General features: G+C 47.0%; 1 protein-coding gene across 1 annotated transcript; it reads right to left on the bottom strand.

Moving 5' to 3' along the window:
* Positions 1-37: 37 nt before the first annotated feature.
* Positions 38-27931, bottom strand: LOC125153415 (ral guanine nucleotide dissociation stimulator-like). The gene is made up of 6 exons (XM_047836566.1): positions 27798-27931; positions 27138-27197; positions 26029-26195; positions 25340-25758; positions 807-890; positions 38-103 (listed from the first exon to the last, which is right to left on the bottom strand). Exons 1-6 carry the CDS (start codon positions 27929-27931, stop codon positions 38-40), a joined length of 930 nt encoding a protein of 309 aa, XP_047692522.1.

Here is a 27931-nt window from a genome sequence, read left to right as displayed (position 1 = left end):
TGCCTGGTTCCTGGGTGTCAGGCTGGTGGGTAGGCGGTCAGAGCATCTGGTGGGCCCAGCGAGGTGCAGTGGTGCAGACCCTGTCGCCCAGGAGCTGTGCCCCCTGAGGGGGGGCGGGGGTGGGGGGATGGGGGCATGGGGCGGCCTGGATCGCGGGACCAAGCAGGTGTGCGGGAGGGCACGCACAAGTGTGCGCATGCGCTTGGGCCAGAGGCGGAGCCCGTTGAGGGGCACAGGTTAGGCTGTAGTGGTGTTCTGTATCCTGGCTCCCAGCCTGTCTGCCGCCCCAGGCCCCCAAGTGTCTGGGCCAGTCAGGTGCTGATGCCCCCCACCCCGCCTCCCCCGACCTGGGACATGCTGCTGCCTGTCGCCTGTGACCCGGTAACCTTGGCGGTTGCCCTAGGGGTAGCCCTAGCGCTAACGGTAGTGCTCGCGCCCCCCACGCGGTTAAGACTGGGAGCCATGAGCCTCCAGCCTAGGAGGGTGGTGGCCCTGCTGCTCCTGCTGCTCCTGGACCAGAGGCCAGGGGGCACGACACGCTCCCGGGTCCCCTCGGTTTTGGTTGCTCTGCTGGAGTGCCAGCCCTTGCAGGGGGAGAGCGCGATGCGATGCCACCCCCCCCCCCGGCGCCCCCGAAAGACCATCTGGGAGAAGCCTAAAGGTGCAGCAGCTGAGACCCACAGCCTCCCTACAGGACCTGCCTCAGTCGCGGTGCTGCCAAGGTAGGGATCCTAGTGACAAGGTCCCATGTGGCCTTCCACCCTGCCCCTCTCTGTCTTCCCCTTCCATGACCACCCCCCCCTCACTTGTGCTCCGGGTTCTTCTTGGGCTCCTTTGCGGCTGCAGTCTGGGGACTCAGGAGTGAGCTTTCTGCGTTGGACCCGGGTTCCCTGGAGAAGGAGGCCCCAGATCGAGTAGGGGTTTAGGCTCCGGTGGTGGGGAGTGGCTCATGTCGGGGGTGGGGGGGGCGACCTGAGTGCCATGGAGGTCTGACGGGGTTGGTGGTTGGAGGGTGGAGGTGGGAAGGAACGAACGAAAGAATGAACAAATGAAGGAAGGAAAGCGTGGACCTGCAGTTGTGGGAAAATACCAAGGCAGGGCCAGGGAAGTCGCAGCCATGAGCAGGAGGAAACATCCTGCCTGTGAAAATGAAGCACAAGGGACCTGAGATTCCAGAGAAACATTCCAGGGAGAGTCAGGGTGGTGGGCCTGCGTTGCTGGAGGCCAGCAGGGGACGGTGTTGAAGGGATTGAGAGTGGAAGCAGCAGGTGAACACAGGCCTCCTGCCTCCCCCTCCACACCTGCTCTCCTGCCCTGCCCGGCCCCGCCGCGCCCCGCCCCTCGTGGCAGAGTTGCACCCTCTGATGGGAAGGGGGAGATCTCACCCCACTTGTGGCTAAAGGGGAACCTCTGTCGTGGGAGTCAATGGGACTACAGGGTAGGGGTCTGGATTAGGGTAAGTGCAACTCCCTGTTGAACTCTTCATTTCTGAAGGCAATTTGCATTCAATCAATGAACTCGTAGCCAGTGAGCCAGGAAGAAGTGGCGCTTCAGTGTTTTAGAGGGTGGTGCAGACTCTTTCGTACATGGACGTGTGTCCTGAAGAGAACTGGGTGTTGTGGATGGAGTCCAAAGTCATCTTTTTGGGACATTTTGGGTGGGAACGTCGTCTTCGCACTCTGGCGAGGAAGGCGGATGGAAAAGCTCCTTGTCCAAGGCAGACTTGTGGGTTTTGTTGTTCCTATCCATCGGGCGTCGTGCTTCCTGTTTTCCGTGGAGCGCCTCCTGTCTTGCATTTGTTCCGTGTTTCAAGAGTTTCAGACCTTATGAATCACATCTCCTCCAGGATTCACCAGGCAGTATGAGGGAGAAGTGACTCTGAGCCCACCGGGTCTCTAGAAACCAGTGCATTTGTACCTGAGCAGACTGTGCTGGTCTCTCAGTCTCCTTTGGAAATGAGGTCTTGAGCAAATGCTCTTTCATTGCAAAGGTTCCACCTCTGTCAGGTTGTTGGCGTTTGTGTTTGTGCATCTGTGTAAGTGTCTGCGATGCTGTGTCCTGTATTTAGTCCCGACCGCGACAGTGTCCCAGTCCTTTCCAGAGACATAGTTTTGTTGCATAGGAAATTCTCATTTCAATAGTGTGTCCCAATGCTGTTACAACGGATGAAAACTTCCTGCAGGCAGCACCGTGACCTCGCCAAAAGCAAAAGTCTAAGAACTGAGGCTTTCCCAAACTTACATATCAAGCTGACTGGTGCTTTATATTTTCAGTAAGATGGTGTGGTGTAGGCCACTTTGAGCAGCTGAGGCTCCTAGGCATCTGTTTTTCCCTCGGGAGGTGAGTTGTCTCTGTCAGCAATTCAGGAGATTATGATGCTCTTGAGGATCATTATTTTCTTGATTACCATGATTACTATATTCTGCATAACCCATCGCATGGAATTTGATAAGGAGCTCGATACCCGGAACCTTGTCGTCACCAAACGCTCTCTACAACAAGGAGAAAAATAATCACTTTTGTGCGATGGACAATGCACCTTACCTTTATTGTACTGTTTTAGTGGTTTGTACATATGTTTAGAGTAATGAAAGTGTCCACTTAGATCTAAGGAGTTTTTTTGTGACATCATAAACCATAAAAATAATGGAAAATCTAAGTTACCTAGTAATGTATAAGCACTCTGTCCTTTTGGATACGAAATCTTAAGTAAAGTACTCATCTTGCAAAAACTGCCAAGTCCTGATAATTCGTTATGATGCGCATAGGTCTAGTGAATGGAATGGACTGAACCAAGATCTGTGACATACAGGAAGCTAGAATTTGAGATATTGAGTCACCTTTACTCTCCCTTTCCCTGTTGACATGGTCTTTATTTATAATCTAAGTCTTTTTTATAATCTACACACTGTGTCTTTTTGATACGAAATCCTAAGTAAAGAACTCATCTTGCAAAAACTGCCAAGTCCTGATAATTCGTTACTAATCACGTAGGTCTAGTGAATGGAATGGACTGAACTAAGGTCTCTGAAATAGAGGAAGCTAGAATTTGAGATATTGAGTCACCTTTACTCTGTCTTTCCCTGTTGACAAGGTCTTTTTTCATTCAGTGATGTCTCTTGACCATTAACCTTTTCCCTCCTTCCTGCTCCCCCCCACCTTTGCAATCATCTTTATGTATTTATTGATGGGCTTGTTTCAATCTGTTTTGAGGAATTTTGTTTTTTGTTTTCTTAGTTTTTTTCAGATTCCCCATATATGTGCGAGCATTCTGTATGTGTTTTTCTCCGTGTGAGTTCTTTCACTTGGCATAATGCCCTCCAGGCTATTATAAAACACTGTGGCATAAAACAGGTGTGAAGGTATTTTCGGGAGTTAGTGATTTCATGTGTTCTGAGTTGTACCTAGGGGGGTAATTGAGGGACGTTGCTGGATGATATGGATGTTCTCCTCTGAATTGTGTGAGGAAACTTTACATTGTTTGCGACTGCCTCTGCACCAAGTTCCAATGCCACCAACAGGGCCCAATGATTCGCTTTCTTCCATAGTGTCCCGACGCTTGTGTTTTCTTGTCTTTTTGATAAGACCGTTCAGACCTGTTTCCGGTGATATCTCTTTGGCTTTGGACTTTCATTTCCCTAATGTGGAGTGACATGGAACTTCTCTTCATGTATGTGGTGGCCATCTGTATGTCTTCATTGGAAGAATGCCTCTTCGGGACTCTGCCAGGTCCGTTCTTTGCTCTTTGCTTTTGCATTGTTGCACTGTAGGAGATGTTGATATCTTTTGTGTTTTAACCCTTGACCATATATGTAGTTTGCAAGTATTTTCTCCCATTCACTATGTTGCCTTTCCATTCTGTGGAAGATATTGTTGCTGTGCAGAACTTGTTTTTTTAGTTTCATGTAGTCCCACTTGTTTAGTTTTCCTTTGTAGCTTTCGCTTCTGGTGTCAAACCCCAAAACTCAAGTCAAGACTGAGATCCCAACCTTCTCGTGGGTTTGGCATTTGGCTTTATCCAGCAAAGCCAAGGACAGCAGAAAGGGTTGCTTCAGACTCCATGGAAATAAAAGAGAGGTGACAGGTAGTTTAAGGGACGTCTCCGCAAGCTGCTCTCAGGCTCTCACATTCATTAAGCCTACAAACGATGTACAACACGTCACCGGGCCACATGCTAGAAAGAACGTATTGAAGACATGGTGCGAACCACATCGAGACAGGATAAAATATTCCACGCGACAACACGGTCCAAGGCTTGGTGAGCCCATGCAGAACCCAGCCCCTAGATACACACGCACTAGATCAGCCAAGTCTCGCCTGCCCCCCAGATACACACCAACTAGGTAAGTGAGCTGCTGCAACTGTTTGCAGGAAGGCCAGAGAGCAGTGATCTGCTCTGCAAAGCGTTCCCTATAATCTCCCAACTCAGGACATCGTTGTGCGATTTCCCACACCTCCTGCCCAAGGTCTTATCCAGGACTTTCTGGTTTCAGGTCTCAAGTCTGTAATACATTTTAACTTCGTTTCTGTGTGTGATGCTAAATAGGTGTCAAGTTGTTTTTCCATGCCCAGTGATTCTGGGCACCGCCTATTGAGGAGACTGCCTTTGCCTCAGGTTATACTCTTGGTTCTTTGGTTGTGAAATAATTGGTTACATATGTGTGGGTTTCTTCCTGGGCCTTCAGTTCTGGTCCAGTGACCTCTGTGTCTGCTTTTACCCCAATAGTGTACTGCTTGGGTTATTGTAGCTTTGATATCTAGTTTCAAATCAGAAAGCATGGTGCTTCCAGCTGTTTTCTTCCTTCTCACAATGACTTTGGTATTCAGAGCCTTTTGTGCTTCTGTCCACCTTGAAGGATTATTCTAGTTTTGGGAACGTGCTTCAAGTTTGAAAGGATTGCACCTAGCCAATGTGTAGATGGCTCTAAGTAGTGTGGACATTTTGAGAATCTTAATTCTTTGGATCCACTAGCATAGAATGTCTTTCTGCTTATTTCTGTCTTTTCAAATTCTTTCTCCACTGCTTTCTGGTTTTCAGTAAAGAGGTCTTTCATCTTCTTGGTTAAATTCATTCTTTTCTTTTTGAATTTTTTTATGTTTATTTATTCTTGACACAGAGAGGTACTTGGAAACACACACACATACACACACAGAAAGAGAGAGAGAGAGCACGTGTATGAGTGGGGAAGAGTTGAAAGAAAGGGAGACACAGAATCTGAAGCAGGCTCCAGACTCTGAGCTGTCAGCACAGAGCCCATCAGAAGTCTCAGAACACAAGTCATGAGGTCACGACCTGAGCCAAAGTCAGATGCTTCACTGTCTGTGACACACAGGTGCCTGTAGGGTGATTTATTGTCAAGTATTTTCTACCTTCGGAGTTACTTTAAGTTATTTTCTTAATTTCTCGCTCTGATAGTTTGTGATTCATGTACAGAAATGAAGCACATTATGGAAAACGACATACATATCTTAACATGACTGAAATCATTTATTAGGTCTACTAGTAATGTTGTAGAGTCACTGCGGTCTGTCTAGACCATGTCATGCACTCCCAGTAAGTGAAAAAGTATCTGGGAATATAGGATGATGTGATCGAAAGTAGATGAGAGTAAGCAGGTATATGGAGTGAGAGTGTGCAAATTTTCTGAAATGTTTTGTGGTTGATATAATCCAACAAGTCCATAAATAAGGTATGTTTGGATATATGTTTTCTTTGAACCAGACCCAGAGAGCTGTAACATAAATATATGGTTCCCAACACATTGCCACAACACGCCCTGTGCATCTTGGGAGCTGGCCACCTTGTCTCTCTTTTGTGTCCTGGAACCCAGTGCCTGACTCTACCGCTCAGTGAATTCATCTCAGAATACTGCAGTTGGAAAGAGACCTACATTTTTCATAGACTTCCTGAAAGGTACCTCAAAAGCATTGGATTTTACAGAGTTGTGTCTGATCTGCCTGGAATCCTCTGAGGATGTGTCCGTTGGAATGGCACTTTCTTTGCTGGGAGATCAGGGGGCCCTGCAGTATTCCTGTGTGTCTTGTGGTCGGTCACCAGAGGGTGCTGTGTGGCTGCTCATGACAGGGACACTGCTCCCCAAAGATGAGGCTGGCAGGTGCCGGGCGCCACTGCTGGAGGAGCCTGAAGGGTGGAGGGGCTTGGCTCGGTATCAAAGCCTGACTGAGTCTCCATCCTACAGTCTCCCTGCGCTCCTGATGTGCTGTGTAAAGGACTCTCTTGCTTGCCGAGGTGCAAGTGGTTCTTGCTGTTGGCCCTGACCCTCAGGGTGAACCCATTCAGGTCCTGGTCTTTAACTCATTGACCTGACCTTCACTTGAGGTACTTTCCTGAGAGTAAGCGACCCAGCCTGGGAGGAGGGCCAGGAGGCAGACAGCAGTGGCCCAGCCTGCATCCTCCACTGACCTGAAAGCAGGGACTGGCTGCTCTTCTGAGAAGCAGAGCTATGGACCAGGAGGCACACAGGCCACTGGGCTTTGTCATGGGATGGGGCCTGGATGAGTGTGTTCTAGGACATGGGGAGGGATGCTGTGCAGGAGGTCAGAATGAGGGAGTGTGGTTTCTTCCCTGCCCCATGGGTCACTCCTAGGTACCCTGATGGCCTCAGTGCTGGCTTGTCCTCCTGATTCTTCAGGGATCCACTCAGTCCCGGGGGTCCCTGATTTTCACATATGAACGCAATAGAGTAAAGAGTCTGTAGATGTTGGAAACTGGAGGCAGCCCCCGAAAAATGCCAGAAATTATGTCCCCAAAGTTGTGCTAGGTGTACACGCCTGAAGAAAGAGAGAGTTCCGGTACACATGTGCCCTTGTGTTCAATGATGAGAGTCAAAATATTGGAATTGGCCCAGTCGTTCAGCTTCTGGAGACGCAGAGGAAAGGATGATGTGTGGCCCCTGAGAATGCAGAAGGCGACAGGACTGTGCCTGTCCACTGTGGGCACATTCCGTAATACAAGACCATAGTCCTGGATGGATGCCCAACCTGCACACCACTCGTAGACACAAACACAGACACCTGCTGCACTCAAAGCCAAAGGACCGTGAAGATGACACCATGTCTTAGGGGCTATTATTTTCAAAGAATGTATATTTTTTCTCCGTCTGTATTTGTTGTTTCCTCTTTATTTATTTGGAAAGAGCAAGAAGGAGAATCCTGACCAGGGCTTCAAGCTGTCATTGCAGAGCCTGACTTGGGACTTGATCTCAAGAACCATGAGATCATGACCTGAGCCATACTCCACTCAGAAACTCGACTGTTTGAGCCACCTTCGTGCCTGTCCTCATTATTTAAATCTTCCTTTTACTAAATAAACATCACCTGTAGAAAACCTTTAACAACTTTACACTTTATTGCCTAATAGAATAGCATAAATGGAATATTGACTGATGCATTTGGGTATTTTTATGATATGCACATTAGACCAATATCCCCATGGCCTGTCCAGGAAAATGAAAGATTTTCAAGGTATTCGCTCTGGTCCAGACATTTCTCTTCTGGCTTCTGCTCTTGTGTCAAACCTCAAAGGGTCCCCATGGCAGACAATGAAGATATTTCAAGTAGGGGCCTTCACCTAATCTTTGTTCTTTGTTCTTTGATAAATTGTCCATATCATAGAAATTCCAGAAGAAATTCAGGGAAAAAGGGGCTGAGGGTGTACTTGAACAAATAATAGCTGAGAACTTCTCCAATCTGGGGAAAGAAACATGCATTGAAATTCAGGAGGTACAGAGAACTCCCTTCAGACATAACTTGAATCGATCTTCTGCACGACATATCATAGGGAAAGTGGAAAAAGAAGGATAAAGAGAATCCTGCAAGCAGCTAGGGACAAATGGGCCCTAACATACAAAGGTCGACACAGAAGGGTAGTAGCAGACCTATCTATTGAAACTTGGCAGTCCAGAAAGGAATGGCAGAAAGTCTTCAATGTGATGAACAGGAAAAATATGCAGCCGAGAATCCTTTATCCAGCAAGCCTGTCATTCAGAATAGAAGGCGAGATAAAGGTCTTTGCAAACATACAAAAACTGAAAAATTCATCACCACTAAACCATCCCTACGAGAGATCCTAAGGGGGATTCTGTGAGGGAAATGTTGCAAGGACCACAAAGTACCAGAGACACCATGACAAGCATAAAACGACAGATGTCACAATGACTCTAAACCCATATCTTTCAGCAATAACACTGAATGTAAATGGACTAAATGCTCCAACCAAAAGACATAGGGCATCAGAATGGATAAAAGAAAACAAGACCCATCTATTTGCTGTCTACAAGAGACTCACTTTAGACCTAAGGACACCTTCAGATTGAACGTGAGGGGATGGAGAACTATCATGCTACTGGAAGTCAAAAGAAAGCTGGAGTAGCCATACTTTTATCAGACAAACTAGTCTTTACATTAGAGGCTGTAACAAGAGATGAGGAAGGACATTATATAATAATTACAGGGTCTATCCATCAGGACGTTCTAACAATTAAACATGTCTATGCGGCAAATATGGAAGTCCCCAAATATATACAACAATTAATCACGAACATAAGCAACCTCATTGATAAGAATGTGGTCATTGCAGGGGCTTTCATACTCCACTGACAACATTGGATAGATCATCTAGACACAGGATCATTAAAGAAACAAGGGCCCTGAATGATACATTGGATCAGATGGACTTGACAGATCTATTTAGCACTCTGCATCCCAAAGCAACAGAATATACTTTCTTCTCGACTGCACATGGAACATTCTCCAAGATAGATCATACACTGGGTCACAAAACAGCCCTTCATAAGTATAAAAGAACTGAGGTCATACCATGCACACTTTCAGACCACAATGCTATGAAACTTGAAATCAACCACAGGAAAAAGTCTGGCAAACCTTCAAAAGCATGGAGGTGAAAGAACACCCTCCTAAAGAATGAGTGGGTTAACCAGGCAATTAGAGAAGAAATTAAAAAATATATGGAAACAAATGAAGACGAAAATACAACAATCCAAACTCTATGGGATGCAGCGAAGGCAGTCCTGAGAGGAAAACACATTGCAATCCAGGCCTATCTCAAGAAACAAGGAAAATCCCAAATACAAACTCTAACAGCACACCTAAAGGAAACAGAAGCAGAACAGCAAAGGCACACCAAACCCAGCAGAAGAGAAATAATAAAGATCAGAGCAGATATAAACAATAGGAAAAAAAAAAAACCACAACTGTAGAGCAGATCAATGAAACCAAGAGCTGTTTTTTTGTTTGTTTTTTTTTTCTTCTTTTTGAAAAAAAAATAAACAAAATTGATAAACTTCCAGCCAGGCTTCTGAAAAAGAAAAGGGAGATGACCCAAATAAATAAAATAATGAATGAAAATGGAATTAATACAACCAATCCCTCATAAATACAAGCAATTTATCAGGGAAACCTATGAAACATTATATGGCAACAAACTGGACAACCTGGAAGAAACGGATAAATTCCTAAGCACCCACACACTTTCAAAACTCAAACAGGAAGAAACAGAAAACATGAACAGACCCATAACCAGCGAAGACATTTAATCAGTTAAAAAATATCTCCCAACAAATCAGAGTCCAGGACCAGATGGCTTCCCAGGGGAATTCAACCAGGCATTTTTTTTTTCATGTGACATTTATTGTCAAATTGGTTTCCATACGACACCCAGTGCTCATCCCAACAGGTACCGTCCTCAGTACCCATCACCCACCCTCCCCACCCTCCCACCCCCCATCAACCCTCAATTTCTTCCCAGTTTTTAAGAGTCTCTTATGGTTTGGCTCCTTCCCTTTCTGTTGTTTTCTTTCCCCTGCCCCATGGTCTTCTATTCAGTTTCTCAGGCATACACATTTTCAGTAAAATAGTTGACTGAGTCCAAGTCTGCATTAAAACACTAAACTGAGATCAATTAGTATTTATCCCAGAAATGCAAAGATGTTTTTTTTAATTTATTTTTTAATATGAAATTTATTGTCAAATTGGTTTCCATACAACACCCAGTGCTCATCCCAACAGGTGCCCTCCTCAATACCCATCACCAGGCATGTAAAGCAGAGATACTATCTATTGTTCTCAAGCTGTTCCAGAAAATAGAAAGGGAAGGAAAACTTCCAGACCCATTCTATGAAGCCAGCATTGCTCTGAACCCAAACGAGGCAGAGACCTAGCAAAAACAGAGAACTACAGGCCAATATCCCTGATGAATAGGGATGCAGAAATTCTCAACAAGATACTAGCAAATCGAATTCAACAGCATGGAAAAAGAATTATTCACCATGATCAAGTGGGATTCATTCCTGGGCTGCAGGGCTCGTTCGATGTTCCCAAGTCAATCAGTGTGATACATCACATTAACAAAAGAAAAGATAAGAGCCATATGACCCTGTCAATCGATGCGGAAAAAGCATTTGATGAAATTCCGCATCCTTTCTTAATCAAAACCGTCAAGAAAGTTGGGATAGAAGGAACATACTTAAACATCACAAAAGCCATTTATGAAAAGCCCACAGCTAATATCATCCTCAATGGGGAAAAACTGAGAGCTTTCCACCTGAGATCAGGAACACGACAGGGATGTCCACTGTCACCAGTGTTGTTTAACATAGTGTTGGAAGTTCTAGCATCAGCAGTCAGACAACAAAAGGAAATCAAAGGCATCCAAATTGGCAAAGATGAAGTGAAGCTTTCGCTTTTTGCAGATGCCATGACATTATACATTGAAAACCCAACAGACTCCACCAAAAGTCTGCTAGAACTGATACATGAATTCAGCAAAGTCGCAGGATACAAAGTTAATGTACAGAAATCAGTTGCATTCTCATACACTAATAGTGAAGCCACAGAAAAACAAAGAAAGAAACCGATCTCATTCACAACTGCACCAAGAATCCTAAAATACCTAGGAATAAACCTAACGAAAGATGTAAAAGATCTGTATGCTGAAACTATAGACAGCTTATGAAGGAAATTGAAGAAGATACAAAGAAATGGAAAAATACTCTGTGCCCGTGGATTGGAAGAATTAATATTGTTAAAATGTCAATACTACCCAAAGCAATCGACACATTCAACGCAATCCCAATCAAAACGGCGCCAGCATTCCTCTCAAAGCTAGAACAAGCAATCGTAAAATGTGTATGGAACCACAAAAGACCCCGAATAGCCAAAGTAATGTTGAAAAGGAAAACCAAAGCAGGAGGCATCACAATCCCAGACTTTAGCCTCGACTACAAAGCTGGCATCCTCAAGACAGCATGGTATTGGCCCCAAAACAGACACATAGACCAATGGAATAGAATAGAAACCCCAGGGTGAGACCTACAAAAGTATGGCCAACTAATCTTTGACAAGGCAGGAAAGAATATCCAATGGAAAGAAGACAATCTCTTTAACAAATGGGGCTAGGAGAACTGGACAGCAACATGCAGAAGAATGAAACTCGACCAACTAGACCACTTTCTTACACCATTCCCAAAAATAAACTCAAAATGGATGAAGGACCTGAATGTGAGACAGGAAACCATCAAAACCCTAGAGGCGAAAGCAGGAAAAAACCTCTCTGACCTCAACTGCAGCAGTTTCTTGCTGGACGCATCTCCAAAGGCAAGGGAATTCAAAGCAAAAATGAACTATTGGGACCTCATGAAGCTAAAAAGCTTCTGCACTGCCAAGGAAACAATCAATAAAACTAAAAGGCAACTGATGGAATGGGAAAAGATATTTGTAAATGACATATCGGATAAAGGGCTAGTATCCAAGAACTCACCAAATTCCACACCCCAAAAACAAAGAATCCAGTGAAGAAAGGGGCAGAAGACATGAATAGACACTTTTCTAAAGAAGACATCCAGATGGCCAACAGGCACATGGAAAGATGCCCAACGTCGCTCCCCATCAGGGAAATACAAATCAAAACCACACTCAGATACCACCTTACGCCGGTCAGAGTGGCTAAAATGAACAAATCGGGAGACGATAGATGCTGGCAAGGATGTGGAGAAAGGGAACCCTCTTGCACTGTTGGTGGGAATGCAAACTGGTGCAGCCGCTCTGGAAAACAGTGTGGAGGTTCCTCAAACAATTAAAAATGGATCTACCCTATGACCCACAATAACACTGCTAGGAATTTACCCAAGGGATACAGGAGTGCTGATGCCTAGGGGCACTTGTACCCCCATGTTTATAGCGGCACTTTCAACAATAGCCAAATTATGGAAAGAGCCCAAATGTCCATCAACTGACGAATGGATGGAGAAGTTGTAGCTTATATATACAATGGAATACTACTTGGCAATGCGAAAGAAGGAAATCTGGCCTTTTGTAGCAACGTGGATGGAGCTGCAGAGTGTTCTGCTAAGTGAAAGAAGTCAGGCAGAGAAAGACAGATACCATATGTTTCCACTCCTATGTGGATCCTGAGAAATTCCACAGAAGACCTGGGGGGAGGAGAAGGGGGAAAACAAGTTACAGAGAGGGAAGGAGGCAAACCATCATTGAGACTCTTAAAAACTGAGAATAAACTGTGGGTTGATGGGGGGTGGGAGGGAGGGGAGGGTGGGTGATGAGCATTGAGGAGGGCACCTGATGGGATGAGCACTGGGTGTTGTGTGGAAACCAATTTGACAATACACTTCATATTAAAAAAAAAAAAAAAAGAATTAAGAAAAAGAAACAAAAGCTGGACTTGGCTGCAGCTCATAGTCTCCAGGTAGAATTCCTGAGGCTTACAGATTGTCATCCTCCTACAGGTCTCTCAAGGACTTTATTTAACGTTTTACCACTAGAGCTTGGCCCCGGTTAGTGTCACTTTCCCTGATAGCCATAAACACTTCCCCAGATAGATGCTAGCAATTACCTCTCAAGCCTATGGCCTACTGATACACATCGGAAGGGTTTCAAGACTGATGTTTTCATAGCCAGTAGTAAACAACCTTATCTTAGCAGCAGCTAGCTCCTCCTGGTCCTGAAAGTGCTACTTCTAAATTCCTTAGAGACTTGCATTACCCTTAGCCCCCACTAAGTAGAAAGTATGGAATCAGTCACTTCTCACAAACACAAGTGCAGCTCTTCCTACCCATGGGTTCTAGCTCCATCCTGTAATAGAAGCACGTTGTTGCACCGAAAATGGCTCAAAATTCTTTCTTGACTGTTTGCTCCCAGCCCACATCACACCAGCAATGCTACATATTAGCTCCTGGTGCATTGATCTGTTCCTTTGTTTGTTCACTTTGAATTTTGTTTATTTCTGCTCTGCTCTTCATTATTTCCTTCCTTCTAATGGTTTTGGGTTTTGTTGTTCTTTTTCTAGCTCCTTTAGATGTAAGGTTACATTGTTTATGAGGGAGTTTTTCTTGCTTTGTGAGGAAGTGTATTGCTATAAACTTCTATCTGAGAACACTTTTGTGGCATCCCAAAGATACTACCTATGTCAGATACTACATACTTAGATTCTTTGTTCTCGAAAGGTTTGAAAGCATTGCTTCTACTTGGATGATAGATGATCATAGTAAAGTGAGTCATGTGTTGCAGAGAAGTAGGAAAGCTTGTTTCAGGGCACCCATTTAGAGATGGAATTCCTGGCTGGGTGTGAGATTCAGTGGACTATACGCTGATGTGGTCAGGCATTTTGATGCATTCAATCTCAATGACTTCATGAAGCCATCTTATAAATTCAGTAGGGAAGACAGACAATCTTGTTTTAGAAATAAGACAGCTGAGGTGCACACTGACTGGCACCATGGCTGATAAGTGGCAGTCAGCTTGAGAACCCAGCTATGTTCTGATTCATCTTTCCTCAGTGGGATGAATCCACCCTTATCCCTTGATGCGGGTGTGTTTTCCTAGTGGACCCTAACACAAATGCCTTCCTTCTGCCTCTCCCCATACCACGCATCCATTTGCTCACGAAGTCACTTCTGAGAGCCTTTGTTGGTAGACATTCAGTTGGCGGAACCGGCTCTCAATCCTGGGTGGTTTCTAGCAGGGATCTTCCTTTCCACCCACGGCCCTACGGTACCTGATCTTCAGTCCTACCATGAAGCTCTTGGATTGGTGTGCAAGCTGACTTAGACACCTGGGATTCAGTTAACAAGCATTTAGTGAAGGAAAGACTCGATGATGAAAATTCCCAGAACTTCTTAGTCCTCATTCAGTGTTTTCAGCTGACTCATGAAATATGTCATTCTGTGTTCTTCCAATTATCCAGCTGTAAAAAGGAATAATACCCCATTCTAACGTAGGGAAGTATTATCTGTGTGTATTATGATATAATATTTCTTATACAAGAAAGCTGTTGTAAAAGTCCAGCTACCAAAAATAATGAAGAAGTTACCTGGATGTTTGCAAATGTCAAAAGCTTAAACTAGCTTCAAGTAGCGATAAATGAAACTATGTTTTAATGGCAGATAGCTCAGCTTCAAAAGTGTTTATCTCTTCTGCTTCAGGAAATGTGGCCACAAAATGTTCTGTTTGGTAAAGATGATTTTTATTTATTTTGAGAGGGGGGAGAGAGAAAGAGAGAGAGAGAGAGAGAGAGAGAGAGAGAGAATGAATGTGCACAAGCAAGGGAGGGCAGAAAGAGAGAGAGAGAGAATCCCAAGCAGGCCCCACACTGTCAGCACGGAGCCCAACACGGGACTCCATTTCAGGAACTGTGAGATGATGCCATGTGCTGAAATCAAGAGTCGGTTGCTTAACCGACTGAGCCACCCAGGTGCCCCCACAATAACATTTTCTGAAGAGAATGTTTTCTAAAGGAACAAATGGAGGTTGATACTTTTCAAACTAGGTTTTATTTGACTAGCTTAATGAAAAATGGTAAAAGGTGATTAGCAAATAACCGTGAACAAAAGTAATGACCAAGGAGGCCCCAGTGCGGTTACTGAAGATCTCAGCAAAAACACCAGAAATACCATTTTGAGATCAGAGGGAGAATGGGATGGAAATAGTGTCCTAACATCTGAGGGCATTGGGAGGGTGTGAAGAGGAGTGTGTTCTCCTCACAAGTTTCTTGGGAAGCTCTTCTAACTTCCCAGCTGTTTGCTGTGTCTGCTTCCTTCCGGCAAAAAAGTGATGTGTGCGTGCAGTGCCCTGATAGTCCTTAGTCGATTTTTGTGGTCTGAGAAGAGTAGATTTTTTACAAATTCTTTTTCACTTAACCTTATTTTTCTCAACGTGAAAGAATTTTACATGATTCCAAAGTCAAACTGTGAATAAAAAAGTATACACAGAGAAATGTGCCATCACTCTCTCTCCCATCTCCTAACGCAGCCCCCATGGGGTAAGCGTTCTCATTAGTTTTTAGTATACCTTTCCTGTAATTCGTTTAGTAAGAAATGAACCAAATGTAGAATTTTCCTTTTCCGTAACAAGGAGCATAGTGGATGCACACTTTTGCCTGTTGTCTTTTGAGTAACGCTGCATCTTAGAAACCATTTCATACTGTTTCCGAGAGACCTCGGGACAAGAGACGTCTTGTTGGCCACGTTGTGTACATTTCTCGTCGTGTATTTTACCAGCCTGCTGTGAGTATCTGTGTCATTGCCGAGATTTTGCTATTAGAAATAAGGCCATGATCAATAAACCTTTGCATATTATGTTTCATATTTGTAGAGAGATAGTCAGTGGTTAAAGAGAAATACATTCATCGTTTTCCAGGCACTGCTAGATTTCCTTCCCAATCGTCATGTCTGATAGTGCCTGGGAACTGTTCTGTACGTAACAGTTTGGTGCTTTTCGATACCCTGTCGTAGTTCTGAAGTTTCACACGTACCGCCATAGGTCCCATACACACATCTGTGCATGTCACATGCCCCACCACACGGGCAGCTGAGTGTCGAGGGCAGAGAGAGCCTCCTTTCACAGAGTCTGTCAGGCTTAGAGAGAGAGCTGGGAGCAGGATCCTGATGTCTTGGTCTGGAGCTCTCTCTGCCACCCTGTAGTCATAGGGCAGTATGGGGAGAGCTGAGTGTCAAGTACTAAGAAAGTGTGCCTGTCTCCGATAGTGATGGAGAATAAAGAAGGAACATTTAACATGCCACCGGGAAGAACGCCCTGGTTGCTCAGCTTATAATGGAGAACTCTAGTGAAATAAATTGTAATTTAGGGCAGACACTTGAAATTTCTCTTTCTTGCCAAAATAAATTAATTTCTTCAGCTGTCTGAATTTCCTTTCTTAAACTGGACAGGAACTAACAGAGTCTAAATTAAACTCATTTTCCATTCATACAGCTGGGTCACTTTGGGCTGCCCGAGTGTGCTTCTGGGTGTCCTAAAGCACATTTATACCACTCCCCCACCCCCGGTGTTTCACGCTGTTTTCATAACCCATCTGATTTAGCCAGTGTAAGACATAATATTTGCTTTCGCCTCTCCACTCTAGAGTCAGGGTCTATTTCTGAAACGTGTTGAGAGCTATTCGGGAAGACTGTTGTGGGAAGGCATCGCCATACACCTGCTAGCACTGGGCAAGGCAGAGGGCAGATGGCGGGGGGTCAGGCTGGGGAGTTGGGTGAGACAGACCCTGCCTTGCCCAAAGAAAGCTTTGTTTTTGTGACGCCTTTCCCTGTGTTCCCACTGGTAGCTTTGCACTACTATTTGGGAGGTATTGTTTATACATAGGGTCCAATGAACTGGATCATGAATGTAGGGAGTTGTGAATTAAAAAAAAAAATGGTACAACAAGCCGAAGAATTTTAGAAATATCTTGTTTAGGTCCAGGACAGTGTTTCTGCTTGGAGCTCTCACTGAGCACTTGGTGCCGTCGGCTTGCTCTCACTTGTTGGAGGCGTGTGCGGCAGTCTGTGCAACAGGGCAGCATTTGCACCTGCTGTGCCCCCCATAACGTCAAGTGTGACACTTCCTTGGAAAGCACTCGGGAAGCTCTTAGTGTCTTTCCTCATCACCCTCCCTGTTTCTCATCCCTGGGAATGAGGGCAGGGGGCAGTACTGATGCTGGCAAGTGAATCCTGCTTTCCACAGTCTGCCAGATGTGGTTCCCCATGGGAGGAGCCATGATTTGAATATGCCTTTTGGAATATTCTGAAATAGAAAGATCTGGAAAGGTCAAAACTGTGGGAAATACCTTTCAAACACGAAAGTTGGGGAGAAATTGAAATAATTATAATATTTTAGGTCTAGCATATTTTAGATTTTGGAGTATCGTAATATGTGAATTTTAAATTTTGTTAACTTTATTTATTTATTTTGAGAGAGACAGTGAAGGGGGGGGCAGAGAGAGAGAGAGGGAGAGACAGACTCTCAAGTAGGCTCTGTGCTGATGTGGGGCTTGAAACCGCAAAACCGTGAGATGATAACCTGAGCCAAAACCAGAAGTTGGGCACTTAACCAACTGAGCCACCCAGGTGTCCCCATACTGTGTGAACTTTTAAAAACAGATTGTCTTTAGTTTACTTCTGAATGAAATGGTCATGCCTGTGTATGTAGGGAAGTAGAAAGCTAGAAGAATTACAGGGAAAGATTTGTTTTCCTATGTTTTCTTCTTCCCTTTTAAGAAATATAAAGAAATAAAAAGTCATCGTAGAGGGTGAATCTCCCTCTGATTCATGGTCTCCACCAACCCTCTTTTCCCTGCTTTCCTCTGCTTTCCCTTGGATCCTGGGCCCAAGCAGCTGTGCCCAGGGCAGATTCAGATCCGCGCATGCGCATGGCCAGGGGCGGAGCCCGGTGAGGGACACAGCTCAGGCTGCAGGAGTGCTGTGAGTCCTGGCTCCCAGCCCGCCTGCCGCCCCAAGCCCCCAAGAGTCTGGGCCAGCCAGGGGCTGACGCCCACCCCACCCCCCGACCGGGCACATGCTGCTGCCTGACGCCTGCGACCCGGTAGCCATGGCATTGGGGGTAAGGGGTAGCGGTAGTGCTCGCGGGAACGCTCGCGGGGCCCTCGTGGAGAAGACAGGGACCCATGAGCCTCCAGCCTCAGAGGGTGGCAGCCCTACTGCTCCTGCTGCTCCTGGAACCAGAGGGCAGGGCGCCGGACGCGCTTCCCGGGCGCCTCGGTCTTTGGCTGCGCTGGTGGGGTGCCAGCACAGGAAGGGGCAGAACGCCATGCGATGCGCGCCCCCCCCCCCCGGGGCCCCCGAAAGACCATCTGGGAGAAGCCTAAAGGTGGAGCAGCTGAGACCCACAGCCTCCCTCCAGGACCTGCCTCAGTCACGGTGCTGCCAAGGTAGGGATCCTAGTGACAAGGTCCCACGTGGCCTTCCCCCCTGCCCCTCTCTGTCTTCCCCTTCCATGACCACCCCTGCCTCCCTCTGCTCCGGGCTTCTTCTTGGGCTCCTTTGCGGCTGCGGTCTGGAGGACCCAGAGTGAGATTTTTGGGTTGGACCCGGGTCCCCTGGAGGAGGAGGGCCCCAGATGGAGTAGGGGGTTAGGCTCCGGCGGAGGGGAGTGGCTCAGGTCGAGAGGGGGGGCACCGTGAGTGCCCATGGAAGTCTGTCTGTGTTGGTGGTTGGAGGGTGGAGGTGGGAACGAAGGAAGGAAGGAAGGAAAGCGTGGACCTGCGGTTGTGGGAAAGTGTCAAGGCAGGGCCAGGGAAGTCGCAGCCATGAGCAGGAGGAATCATTCCTGCCTGTGAAAATGAAGTACAAGGGACCTGAGATTGCAGAGAAACATTCCAGGCAGAGTCAGAGAGCACTCCAGCCTGAGTTGCTAGAGGCCAGCCAGGGAACTTGTTGAAGTAATTGAGAGTGGAAGCAGCAGGTGAACACAGGCCTCCTGCCTCCCGCCCTCCACACCAGCTACCCTGCCCCGACCCACCCCGCCCCGCCTCTGCTGGCAAAGTTGCATCCGCTTAAGTTGGGGGGGGGGGGAGATCCCACCACGCTTTTGGCTAAAAGGGGTCCTGTATCATGGGAGTCAATGGGACTGTGGGGTGTGGAGTGTGAAGTAGGGGTAGTGTAACTCCCTGTTGAGCTCTTCATTTCTGAAGTCAATTTGCATTCAATCAATGAACTCTGAGCACATGGGCCAGGAATAAGTGGCGCTTCGTTCTTTGAGAGGGTGGTCCAGACTCTTTCCTACTTGGAGCTGTGTGCTGAAGAGAACTGGGTGTTGTGGATGGAGTCCAAAGTCATCTCTTTGGGACATGTTGGGTGGGAACGTCTTCTTCGCACGCTGGCGAGGAAGGTGGATGGAAAAGCTCCTTGTCCAAGGCAGACGTGTGGGTTTTGTCTTCCTATCCCTTGGCGAGGTGCTTCCCATTTCCGTGGAGCGCCTCCTGTCTTGCATTCGTTCCGTGTTTCCAGAGTTTCAGTCCTTGGCAATCACATCTCCTCCGGGACTCCCCAGGCAGCACGAGGGAGAAGTGACTCAGAGCCCGCCGGGTCCCTAGAAACCAGTGCGTGTGTACTGGAGCAGGCAGTGCTCCTCTCTCAGCCTCCTTTGGAAATGAGGTCTTGGGCAAACGGTCTTTCACTGCATGGGTTGTACCTCTCCCCGGTTGTTGGGGGGAGTGTGTGTGCGTGAGTTTGGTGCTGTGGCCCGTGTGGAGTCCGGACCGCGTCAGGGACCCAGTTCTTTGCAAGGAATGCGTTTTGTTGCATGGGAAGATCTCATTTCACTAGAGAGTTCCAATCCTGTCTCAAAGGCTGAACACATCCTGAAGGCAGCACCTTGACCTCACTGAAAGCAAAGGCCTAAGAGCAGAGACTTTCCCACACTTCCATCTCGAGCTGACTGGTGCTTTATGTTTTCAGGAAGATGGTGTGGTGTCGGCCATTTGGAGCAGCTCAGGCTCCTAACCATGTCCCCGTGGGGTGAGTTGTCTCTCTCAGCAATTCAGAAGATTATGATTATCTTGAAGATCATTATTTTCTTGATTACCATGATTACTATATTCTGCATATTCCATGGCATGGAATTTGATAAGGAGCTCGATTCCCTGAACCTTTTCGTCACCAAAGCTCACTACAACAAGGAGTAAAACAATCACTGTTGTGCGATGGACAATGCACCTTACCTTTGTTGTACTATTTTAGTGGTATATACATACGTTTAGAGCAATGAAATTGTTCACTTAGATCTAAGGAGTTTTTTGTGACATCATGGTACTTCAAGAAACCATGAAAATAATGGAAAATCTAAGTTACCTAGTAATCTAAGCACTGTGTTCTTTTGGATACGAAATCCTAAGTAAAGAACTCATCATGCAAAAACTGTCAAGTCCTGATAATTCCTTATTATTCCAGTAGGTCTAGTTAAATGGAATGGACTGAACTAAGGTCTCTGAAAAAGAGGAAACTAGAATTTGAGATATTGAGTCACCTTTACTCTGTCTTTCCCTGTTGACATGGTCTTATTTTATTCGGTGATGTCTTTTGACCTTTACCCTTTTCCATCCTTTCTGCCCCCCCCACCTTTGCAATCATCTTTATGTATTGATGGGCTTGTTTCATTCTGGTTTGAGGATTTTTGTTTTTTGTTTTCTTAGTTTTTGTTTCAGATTTCCCATATATGTGCGAGCATTTATATGTGTTTTTCTCTATGTGAATCTTTCACTGGGCATAATGCCCTCCAGGCTATTATAAACACTGTGGCATGATAACAGGTGTGAAGTCATTTTTGGGAGTTAGTGATTTCATGTGTTCTGAGTAGTACCTAGGGGGTAATTGAGGGAAGTGCTGGATGATATGGATGTTCTCCTCTGAATTGTGTGAGGAAACTTTACTTTGTTTACAACTGTCTCTGCACCAAGTTCCAATGTCACCAACAGGGCACAATGATTTGCTTTCTTCCACATTGTACCCGATGCTTGTGCTTTGTTGTCTTTTTGATAAGACCGTTCAGATAGGTTTCAGGTGATATCTCTTTGGCTTTGGACTTTCATTTCCCTAATGTGGAGTGACATGGAACTTCTGTTCATGTATGTGGTGGCCATCTGTATGTCTTCGTTGGAAGAATGCCTCTTCGGGACTCTGCCAGGTCCGTCATTGCTCTTTGCTTTTGCATTGTTGCGCTGTAGGAGATCTTGATACCTTTTGTGTTTTAACCCTTGACCATGTATGTAGTTTGCAAGTATTTTCTCCCATTCACTATGTTGCCTTCCCATTCTGTGAAAGATATTCTTGCTGTGCAGAACTTGTTTTTTTAGTTTCATGTAGTCCCACTTGTTTAGTTTTCCTTTGTAGCTTTGTCTTCTGGTGTCAAATCCCAAAACTCAAGTCAAGACTGAGATCCAAACATTGTCGTGGGTTTGGCATTTGGCTTTGTCCAGCAAAGCCAAGGACAGCAGAAAGGATTGCTTCAGACTCTACGCAAGTCAAGAGAGGTGAGAGGGAGTTAAGGGACGTCTCCGCAAGCTGCTCTCAGGCTCCTGTAGTCATTAAGCCTACAAACGATGTACAACACGTCGGCGGGCCACATGCTAGAAAGAACGTATTGAAGATATTCTGCAAACCATATCTAGACAGGATAAAATATTCCATGTGACAACACGATCCAAGAACTTGGTGAGCCCATGCAGAACCCAACCCCTAGATACACACACACTAGATCAGCCAAGTCTCGCCTGCCCCCCAGATACACACCAACTAGGTAAGTGAGCTGCTGCTGGCTCTTTGCAGGAAGGCCAGAGAGCAGTGATCTGCTCTGCAAAGCGTTCCCTAGAACCTCCCAACTCAGGACATCGTTGTGCGATTTCCCACACCTGCTGCCCAAGGTCTTATCCAGGAATTTCTGGTTTCAGGTCTCAAGTCTGTAATACATTTTAACTTCGTTTTTGTGTGTGGGGTAAATAGGTGTCAGGTTGTTTTTCCATGCCTGTTGTTTTTCTGTGCCCAGTGATTCTGACACCACCTGTTGAGGAGACTGCCTTTGCCTCAGGTTATACTCTTGGTTCTTTGGTTGTGAATTAATTGGTTACATATGTGTGGGTTTCTTCCTGGGCCTTCAGTTCTGGTCCAGTATCCTGTGTGTCTGCTTTTACCCCAATAGTGTACGGCTTGGGTTATTGTAGCTTTGATATCTAGTTTTAAATCAGAAAGCATGGTGCTTCCAGCTGTTTTCTTCCTTCTCACAATGACTTTGGTATTCAGAGCCTTTTGTGCTTCTGTCCACCTTGAAGGATGGTTCTATTTTTGGGAACGTGCTTAAGCTTTGATAGGGATTGCACCTAGGGAATATGTAGATGGCTTTAAGTAGTGTGGACATTTTGATAATCTTAATTCTTGGGATCCACTAGCATAGAATGCCTTTCTGCTTATTTCTGTCTTTTCAAATTCCTTCTCCACTGATTTCTTCTTTTCAGGAAAAAGGTCTTTCTCCTTCATGGTTAAAGTCATTGTTTCTTTTTTAAGTTTTCTATCTTTTCCTTGACAGAGAGAGATACATGGAAACACACACATACACATGCACACACACACAAACAGAGAGAGACAGAGAAAGAGAGAGATTCAGAGAGAGCACACATGAGTGGGGAAGAACTGGGAGAAAGGAGACACAGAATCTAAAGTAGGCTCCAGACTGTGAGTTGTCAGCACAGAGCCCCACACAGGGCTCAAAACAACACCATGAGATCACGACCTTAGCCAAAGCCAGATGCTTCACTGACTGTGCCACCCCGGTGTTTGTAGGCTGAATTTACTCTTAAGTTTTTTCTTCTCTTGCAGTGATTTTAAATTATTTTCTTAATTTCCCTCTCCGATACTTTATTATTCATGTACAGAATTGAAGGATGTTCTGTACAACGACATAGATATCTTAACATGACTGAATTCATTTATTACGTCTACCAGTAAGGTTGTGGAGTTTCTGCGGTCTCTCTAGAGCATATCATGCACTCCCAATAAGTGAAAAAGTACCTGGGAACATAGGATGGTGCGATTGAATTTAGATGAGAGTAAGAAGATATATGGAGTGAGAGTATGCAAGTTTTCTGAAATGTTTTGTGGTTGATACAATCCAACAAGTCCATAAACAAGGTTTGTTTGGATATATGTTTCCTTTCCACCAACAAGTCCATAAACAAGGTTTGTTTGTATATGTATTTTCTTTAAACCAGAACCAGAGAGCTGTGACATTGACATATGCTTCCCAACACATTCCCACAATGCGCCCTGTGCATTTGGGAGGTAGCCCCTTCTCTCTTTTCTGTCCTGGAACCCAGTGCCTGACTCCACCACTCAGTGAATTCATCTCAGAATACTGCAGTTGGGAAGAGACCTATGTTTTTCATAGACTTCCTGAAAGGCACCTAAAAACATTGGATTTTACATGGTTGTGTCTGATCTGTCTGGAATCCTCTGAGGATGTGTCAGTTGGAATGGCACTTTCTTTGCCGTGAGATCAGGGAGCCCTGCAGTATTCCTGTGTGCCCTGTGGTCGGTCACCAGAGGGTGCTGTGTGGCTGCTCATGACAGGGACACTGCTCCCCAGAGATGGGGCTGGCAGGTGCCGGGCGTCACTGCTGGAGGAGCCTGAAGGGTGGAGGGGCTTGACTCGCTACCAGAAGCCTGACTGAGTCTCCATCCTGCAGTCTCCTTGAGCTCCTGATGTGCTGTGTAAAGGACTCTCTGGCTTGTCGAGGTCCAGGTGGTTCTTGCTGTTGCCACTCAGTCGTCAGGATGAACACCTTCAGGTCCTGGTCTTTAACTCATTGACCTGACCTGCACTTAAGGTGCTTTCCTGAGAGTAAGCGACCCAGCCTGGGAGGAGAGCCAGCAAGCAGACAGCAGTGGACCAGCCTGTATCCTCCACTGGCCTGAAAGCAGGGCCTGGCTGCTCTACTGAGAAGCAGAGCTATGGAACAGGAGGTGCACACGCAGTTGGAGTTTGTCATGGTAATGGGCCTGGATGGGTGTGTTCCAGGGCATGGGGCAGGTATGCTGTGCAGGAGGTCAGAATGAGGGAATGTGGTTTCTTTCCTGCCCCATGGGTCACTCCTAGGTACCCTGATGGCCTCTGTGCTGGCTTGTCCTCCAGATTCTTCAGGAATCCACTCAGTCCCAGGGGTCCCTGCTTTCCACATAAGACCCCAACGTAATCAAGAGTTTGTAGATATCGGAACCTGGAGGCAGCGCCCGACAAATGCATATAAATTTTTTCCCCAAAGTTGTGCTAGGTGTACACGCCTACAGAGAGGGAGAGTTTCGGTACACATGTACCTTTCTGTACAATGATGAGAGTCAAAATATTGGAATCGGCCCAGTCATTCAGTTTCTGGAGACGCAGAGTAAAGGATGATGTGTGGCCCCTGAGAATGCAGAAGGGGATAGGACTGTGCCTGTCCACCGTGGGGACATCCCATAGTACAAGACCATAGTCCTGGAGGGATGCCCAACCTGTCACACGACTCATGAACACAAACACAGACACCTGGGGCCCTCAAAGCCAAAGGACTGTGAAGATGACACCGTGTCTTCTGGGCCAATATTTCTTGAAAGAATATACATTTTTTTCTGCGTATGTACTTGTTGTTTCCTATTTATTTATTTATTTATATGGAGAGAGCGAGAAGAAGAATCCTGACCAGGGCTTCAAGCTGTCATTGTAGAGCCTGACTTGGGACTTGATCTCAAGTACCTTGAGATCATGACCCGAGCCAAATTCGACTCGGAAACTTGCCCATTGAGCCACCTTGGTGCCTGTCCTCATTATTAAATCTTCATTTTACTGAATACATGTCACCTGTAGGAAACCCTTCAGAACTTTATACTTTAGTGCCTAATAGATTAGCATAAATGGAATATTGACGGTTTCATTTGGGTGTTTTTATAATATGCACGTTAGACCAATATCACCATGGCCAGTCGAGGAAAATGAAAGATTTTCAAGGTATTCGCTCTGGTCCAGACATTTCTCTTCTGGCTTCTGCTCTTGTGTCAAACCTCAGAGGGTCCTCATGCCAGATAATGAAGATATTTCAAGTGGGGGCTGCACCTAATCTTTGTTCTTTGAGGACTATTCCTCTAGTGGATTCCTTGAGTGGAATATTCCACTACAATATTAGTGCCATTGAATATTTAAGCAATTATTAATCAGTCTCCTGTCATGTAGCCAGACACAACAGGCCATGTTGTGTGTTTGCACACACATGGAAATCCCAGAGGAGCTAAAGCAGCAGAAACCGAGATCGCTGGTTGCAGAGACTGGGGTGAGGGAATGAGCCGTGGGTGATTAGTAGTCCACGTGTCTCTGTGATGGAAATGTTCTAGGAGTACATAGTGGTCACGGGTGTAAAATCCTGCGAATGTACGTACTGACACTTGAATTGTAATTTCAAAGGATCAGAGTAAATTGTTTGGAACTTAGTTTATCTTTTATTTATAAAACACAAATATATAAGGACAGTAAATACCGCTATAACAACTACAGAAATGATAAAGAACACAATGACAAGGTCAGGGAATTCATCCTGTGGGGCTGCAGCCGACATGAGCCGCTGTTGGGGAGCTGAGGCTGGTTGCTCAGCTGCAGCAGGTGGTTGCTCCAGCCGTTCCGTGACCCCGCCGGCTGGGGCTGGGGGCTGCTCATGCTCTGGGGCCACCAAAGGGGCAGGTGGCTCTTCCAGCTCCTGACTGTCAGCCAGAGCTGGGAGTACCTCCTGCCCTGGTGGGGACGCTGCAGTGAGGGTCTCCGATTCTCGTACCCGCTGAGCTCCAGGAGAACTGGTGGCTTCAGGCAGCCTGGGCCGCGAGGCTGCAGTGGGCACCCCAGAGATAGCGGGGGCTCGCTCCCGAGGCACGTCTGGACGGGGCTCTAGAGCTGCTGCCAAAGCTTCAAGAATAGAAAGTGTCATCACCGTGAGTGCCATTCCATGGCAGGAAACCTCTCCCGCAGACATTGTCATCTGAGTCAAAGAACCCACCAGGCGGAAATCTCCCAGACGGCAGGCTAATGGAACAGTGATCTGAGCCTAGTCCCTACGCCTGGCCCACCTACAGTCTGAGGAAACATGTTCTCTGTGGCATACCCCGTCCCGGCCACACGCCCACATCTCCCACCCAGAGTCCTCCTCGCCCAGAGGCTCTGGCTCATTGGGCTCACGGTGTTTCCGCCATGAGTAGAGAAGGCGGGCGCGGCGCTGCAGCTCGGAGCCCGGCATGTGGGCCCTTACATACGCCCGCAGCAGCTTCAAGCTGGTGAAGTCTGGAGGCCGGAAAAATTCCTCGGGGTAGTGATCCAGCCAGGTGCCCAGGATGGAGGAGATGGCCCTGGGGATACAAAAGTAGCCAGAACAATCACCATGGGGTGTTCCTCCCGCTGATGTCTCAGGACAGGCCTGTGGGACCTGGCCTCTATGCCTCCTGCTCCTGGACGCCCAGAGGGTGCTTCTGTACGTTGTCCACCTGTGATTTGGCAGTCCCGCCGACGAGAGACCTGGTCACTGAAGAGGGACCGTCAAGATTCTGTTTGACGGGAACCCCTTAACCAATGATGTGGTGGTCTCTGTCCTTCTTGGGGAAGCCAGCCAGACTCCTCGCTGTGTCCCGCTGCCTACCTCCCACTGGAATTCAAGTCCGTGCGTGAGTGGAGGGGTGGTGTCGGGGTGAGTCAGTGCCTTCACTGCATACCCTAGCGCTCCACGAAAATCTGCGCAAATACGGGACAAGAGGACTCTGTCTCTTACCTGGGCTTGCTGGGACCCTCCTGGTGCCTTCAACGTGACGACCTGTGCCTCTGTGCTGCCTCATGCACTCAGTGCACATGTGGGTGTCGTCCCACTGACACCGTTCTCCCATCGTGTGGGTGATATGTGCTCCTTGAGCCCTCACTGTGTCTCCTGTACCCTTGCTAAGCACGCACCGTGGATGTTCCCCAAGGTGGTGAGCGTGATGCTCCCCAAAACCGTTATGCTGGGTCCCCTGATGGGGGTCTAGGCAAGGCTGTGAGTGGGAAGGGATGTGGTTGGACTCTCTAAGGGGCTGACGCGGTCCTCTGGCGCCCTCTGCTGCCTCCTTGTGCCCACAGCCCTACCTCTACCAGACAGGACAGAACCCCTTTCCTTGCTTCCAGGGAGAAGCCCTCAGATCTTTGCCCTCTCACAGGACTCTCAGACGTGTGGGATGCTGGGTCCTGCAGCCCCTCCCACGCACAGTCTCAGCACTGCCCTCTTGGAGAAGGAAGGCCCTCCAGCCTGAGCTCAGCCTACTCACAGTTTCTCCTGCTCCCGGGGTCCGCCATCCTCCTCAGCCTCTGAATGGAAGCATCCGTATCTGGAGGAGGCCAGAAGGACATCATATGAGCTGTCCTGTGGATGCTACGTCTTGTCCTATCCAGAGTCCCTGGCTGCTGACTAGAATGGAGCTCTGGAGGGGAGGGTACTGTCCGTTCTGCGCATTGGATCCCAGTCAGCTCCTACAGAAGTGCCTGCACCTAGTGGGGCTTCCTGCGTGTTTGAAGAATGATAGGGCCCCAGTCAGCTCCATCACACATATTGGTGTGGGTCTGGGCGTGCTGCTCATCCTGGGCATCCTTGACTGGTTTGAGCCAGGACTCAGACACACAGATAGAGCCTCCAATCTCCTTTTCCAATGGGAAAACAGCCCAAGTCAACACCTGGCGACAGTGAGGGATGAGGCAGAAAGTTGATCATGGGCAAGAGGACAAAGATGACCCAGCAGAGACGCAGCCCTGCCAGCAGAGCTTTCCACAGGCCAGGGTGACTTTCCCTGCTGTGCCCCCACTGAGGACCTGGAGTGTTTCCACCCGGATCAGAGGAACAATGTGAGACGCCAGGACGTGTGGTGACTTTCCTGAGACTCCTAGCTTTCAGGGGCTGAATCGCCCTGGGCTGTGAAGGGCAGGGTGCTCACCTCATAAACAGTATTTCCAGGACCTGCTGGGTGGTAGCAAAAGTTTTGTATGTTCTCAAGAATGTGAAGAGGTAGGAGGGGTCTCTACCCAGGAAAGCAGGTACCAGGTGCTCCACTCGCTGTTCCAGTAGCAT

This window comes from Prionailurus viverrinus, chromosome A2 (genome assembly GCF_022837055.1).
Source record: "Prionailurus viverrinus isolate Anna chromosome A2, UM_Priviv_1.0, whole genome shotgun sequence".
Lineage (NCBI taxonomy): Eukaryota > Metazoa > Chordata > Mammalia > Carnivora > Felidae > Prionailurus > Prionailurus viverrinus.
Note: the sequence above shows the minus strand (reverse complement) of the source record. Positions and strands in the feature narration are given on the sequence as shown.

Excerpts from the sequence above, each read along its gene's own strand:
- LOC125153415 (XM_047836566.1), bottom strand. The coding sequence starts at position 27,931 with ATGCTACTGGAACAGCGAGTGGAGCACCTGGTACCTGCTTTCCTGGGT. Across the intron at positions 27,198-27,797 it reads CTGGAAATACTGTTTATGAG|ATACGGATGCTTCCATTCAG; the intron begins GTGAGCACCCTG and ends GGCCTCCTCCAG. Across the intron at positions 104-806 it reads AAGAAGAACCCGGAGCACAA|GGGGCACAGCTCCTGGGCGA; the intron begins GTGAGGGGGGGG and ends GCCCCCCCTCAG.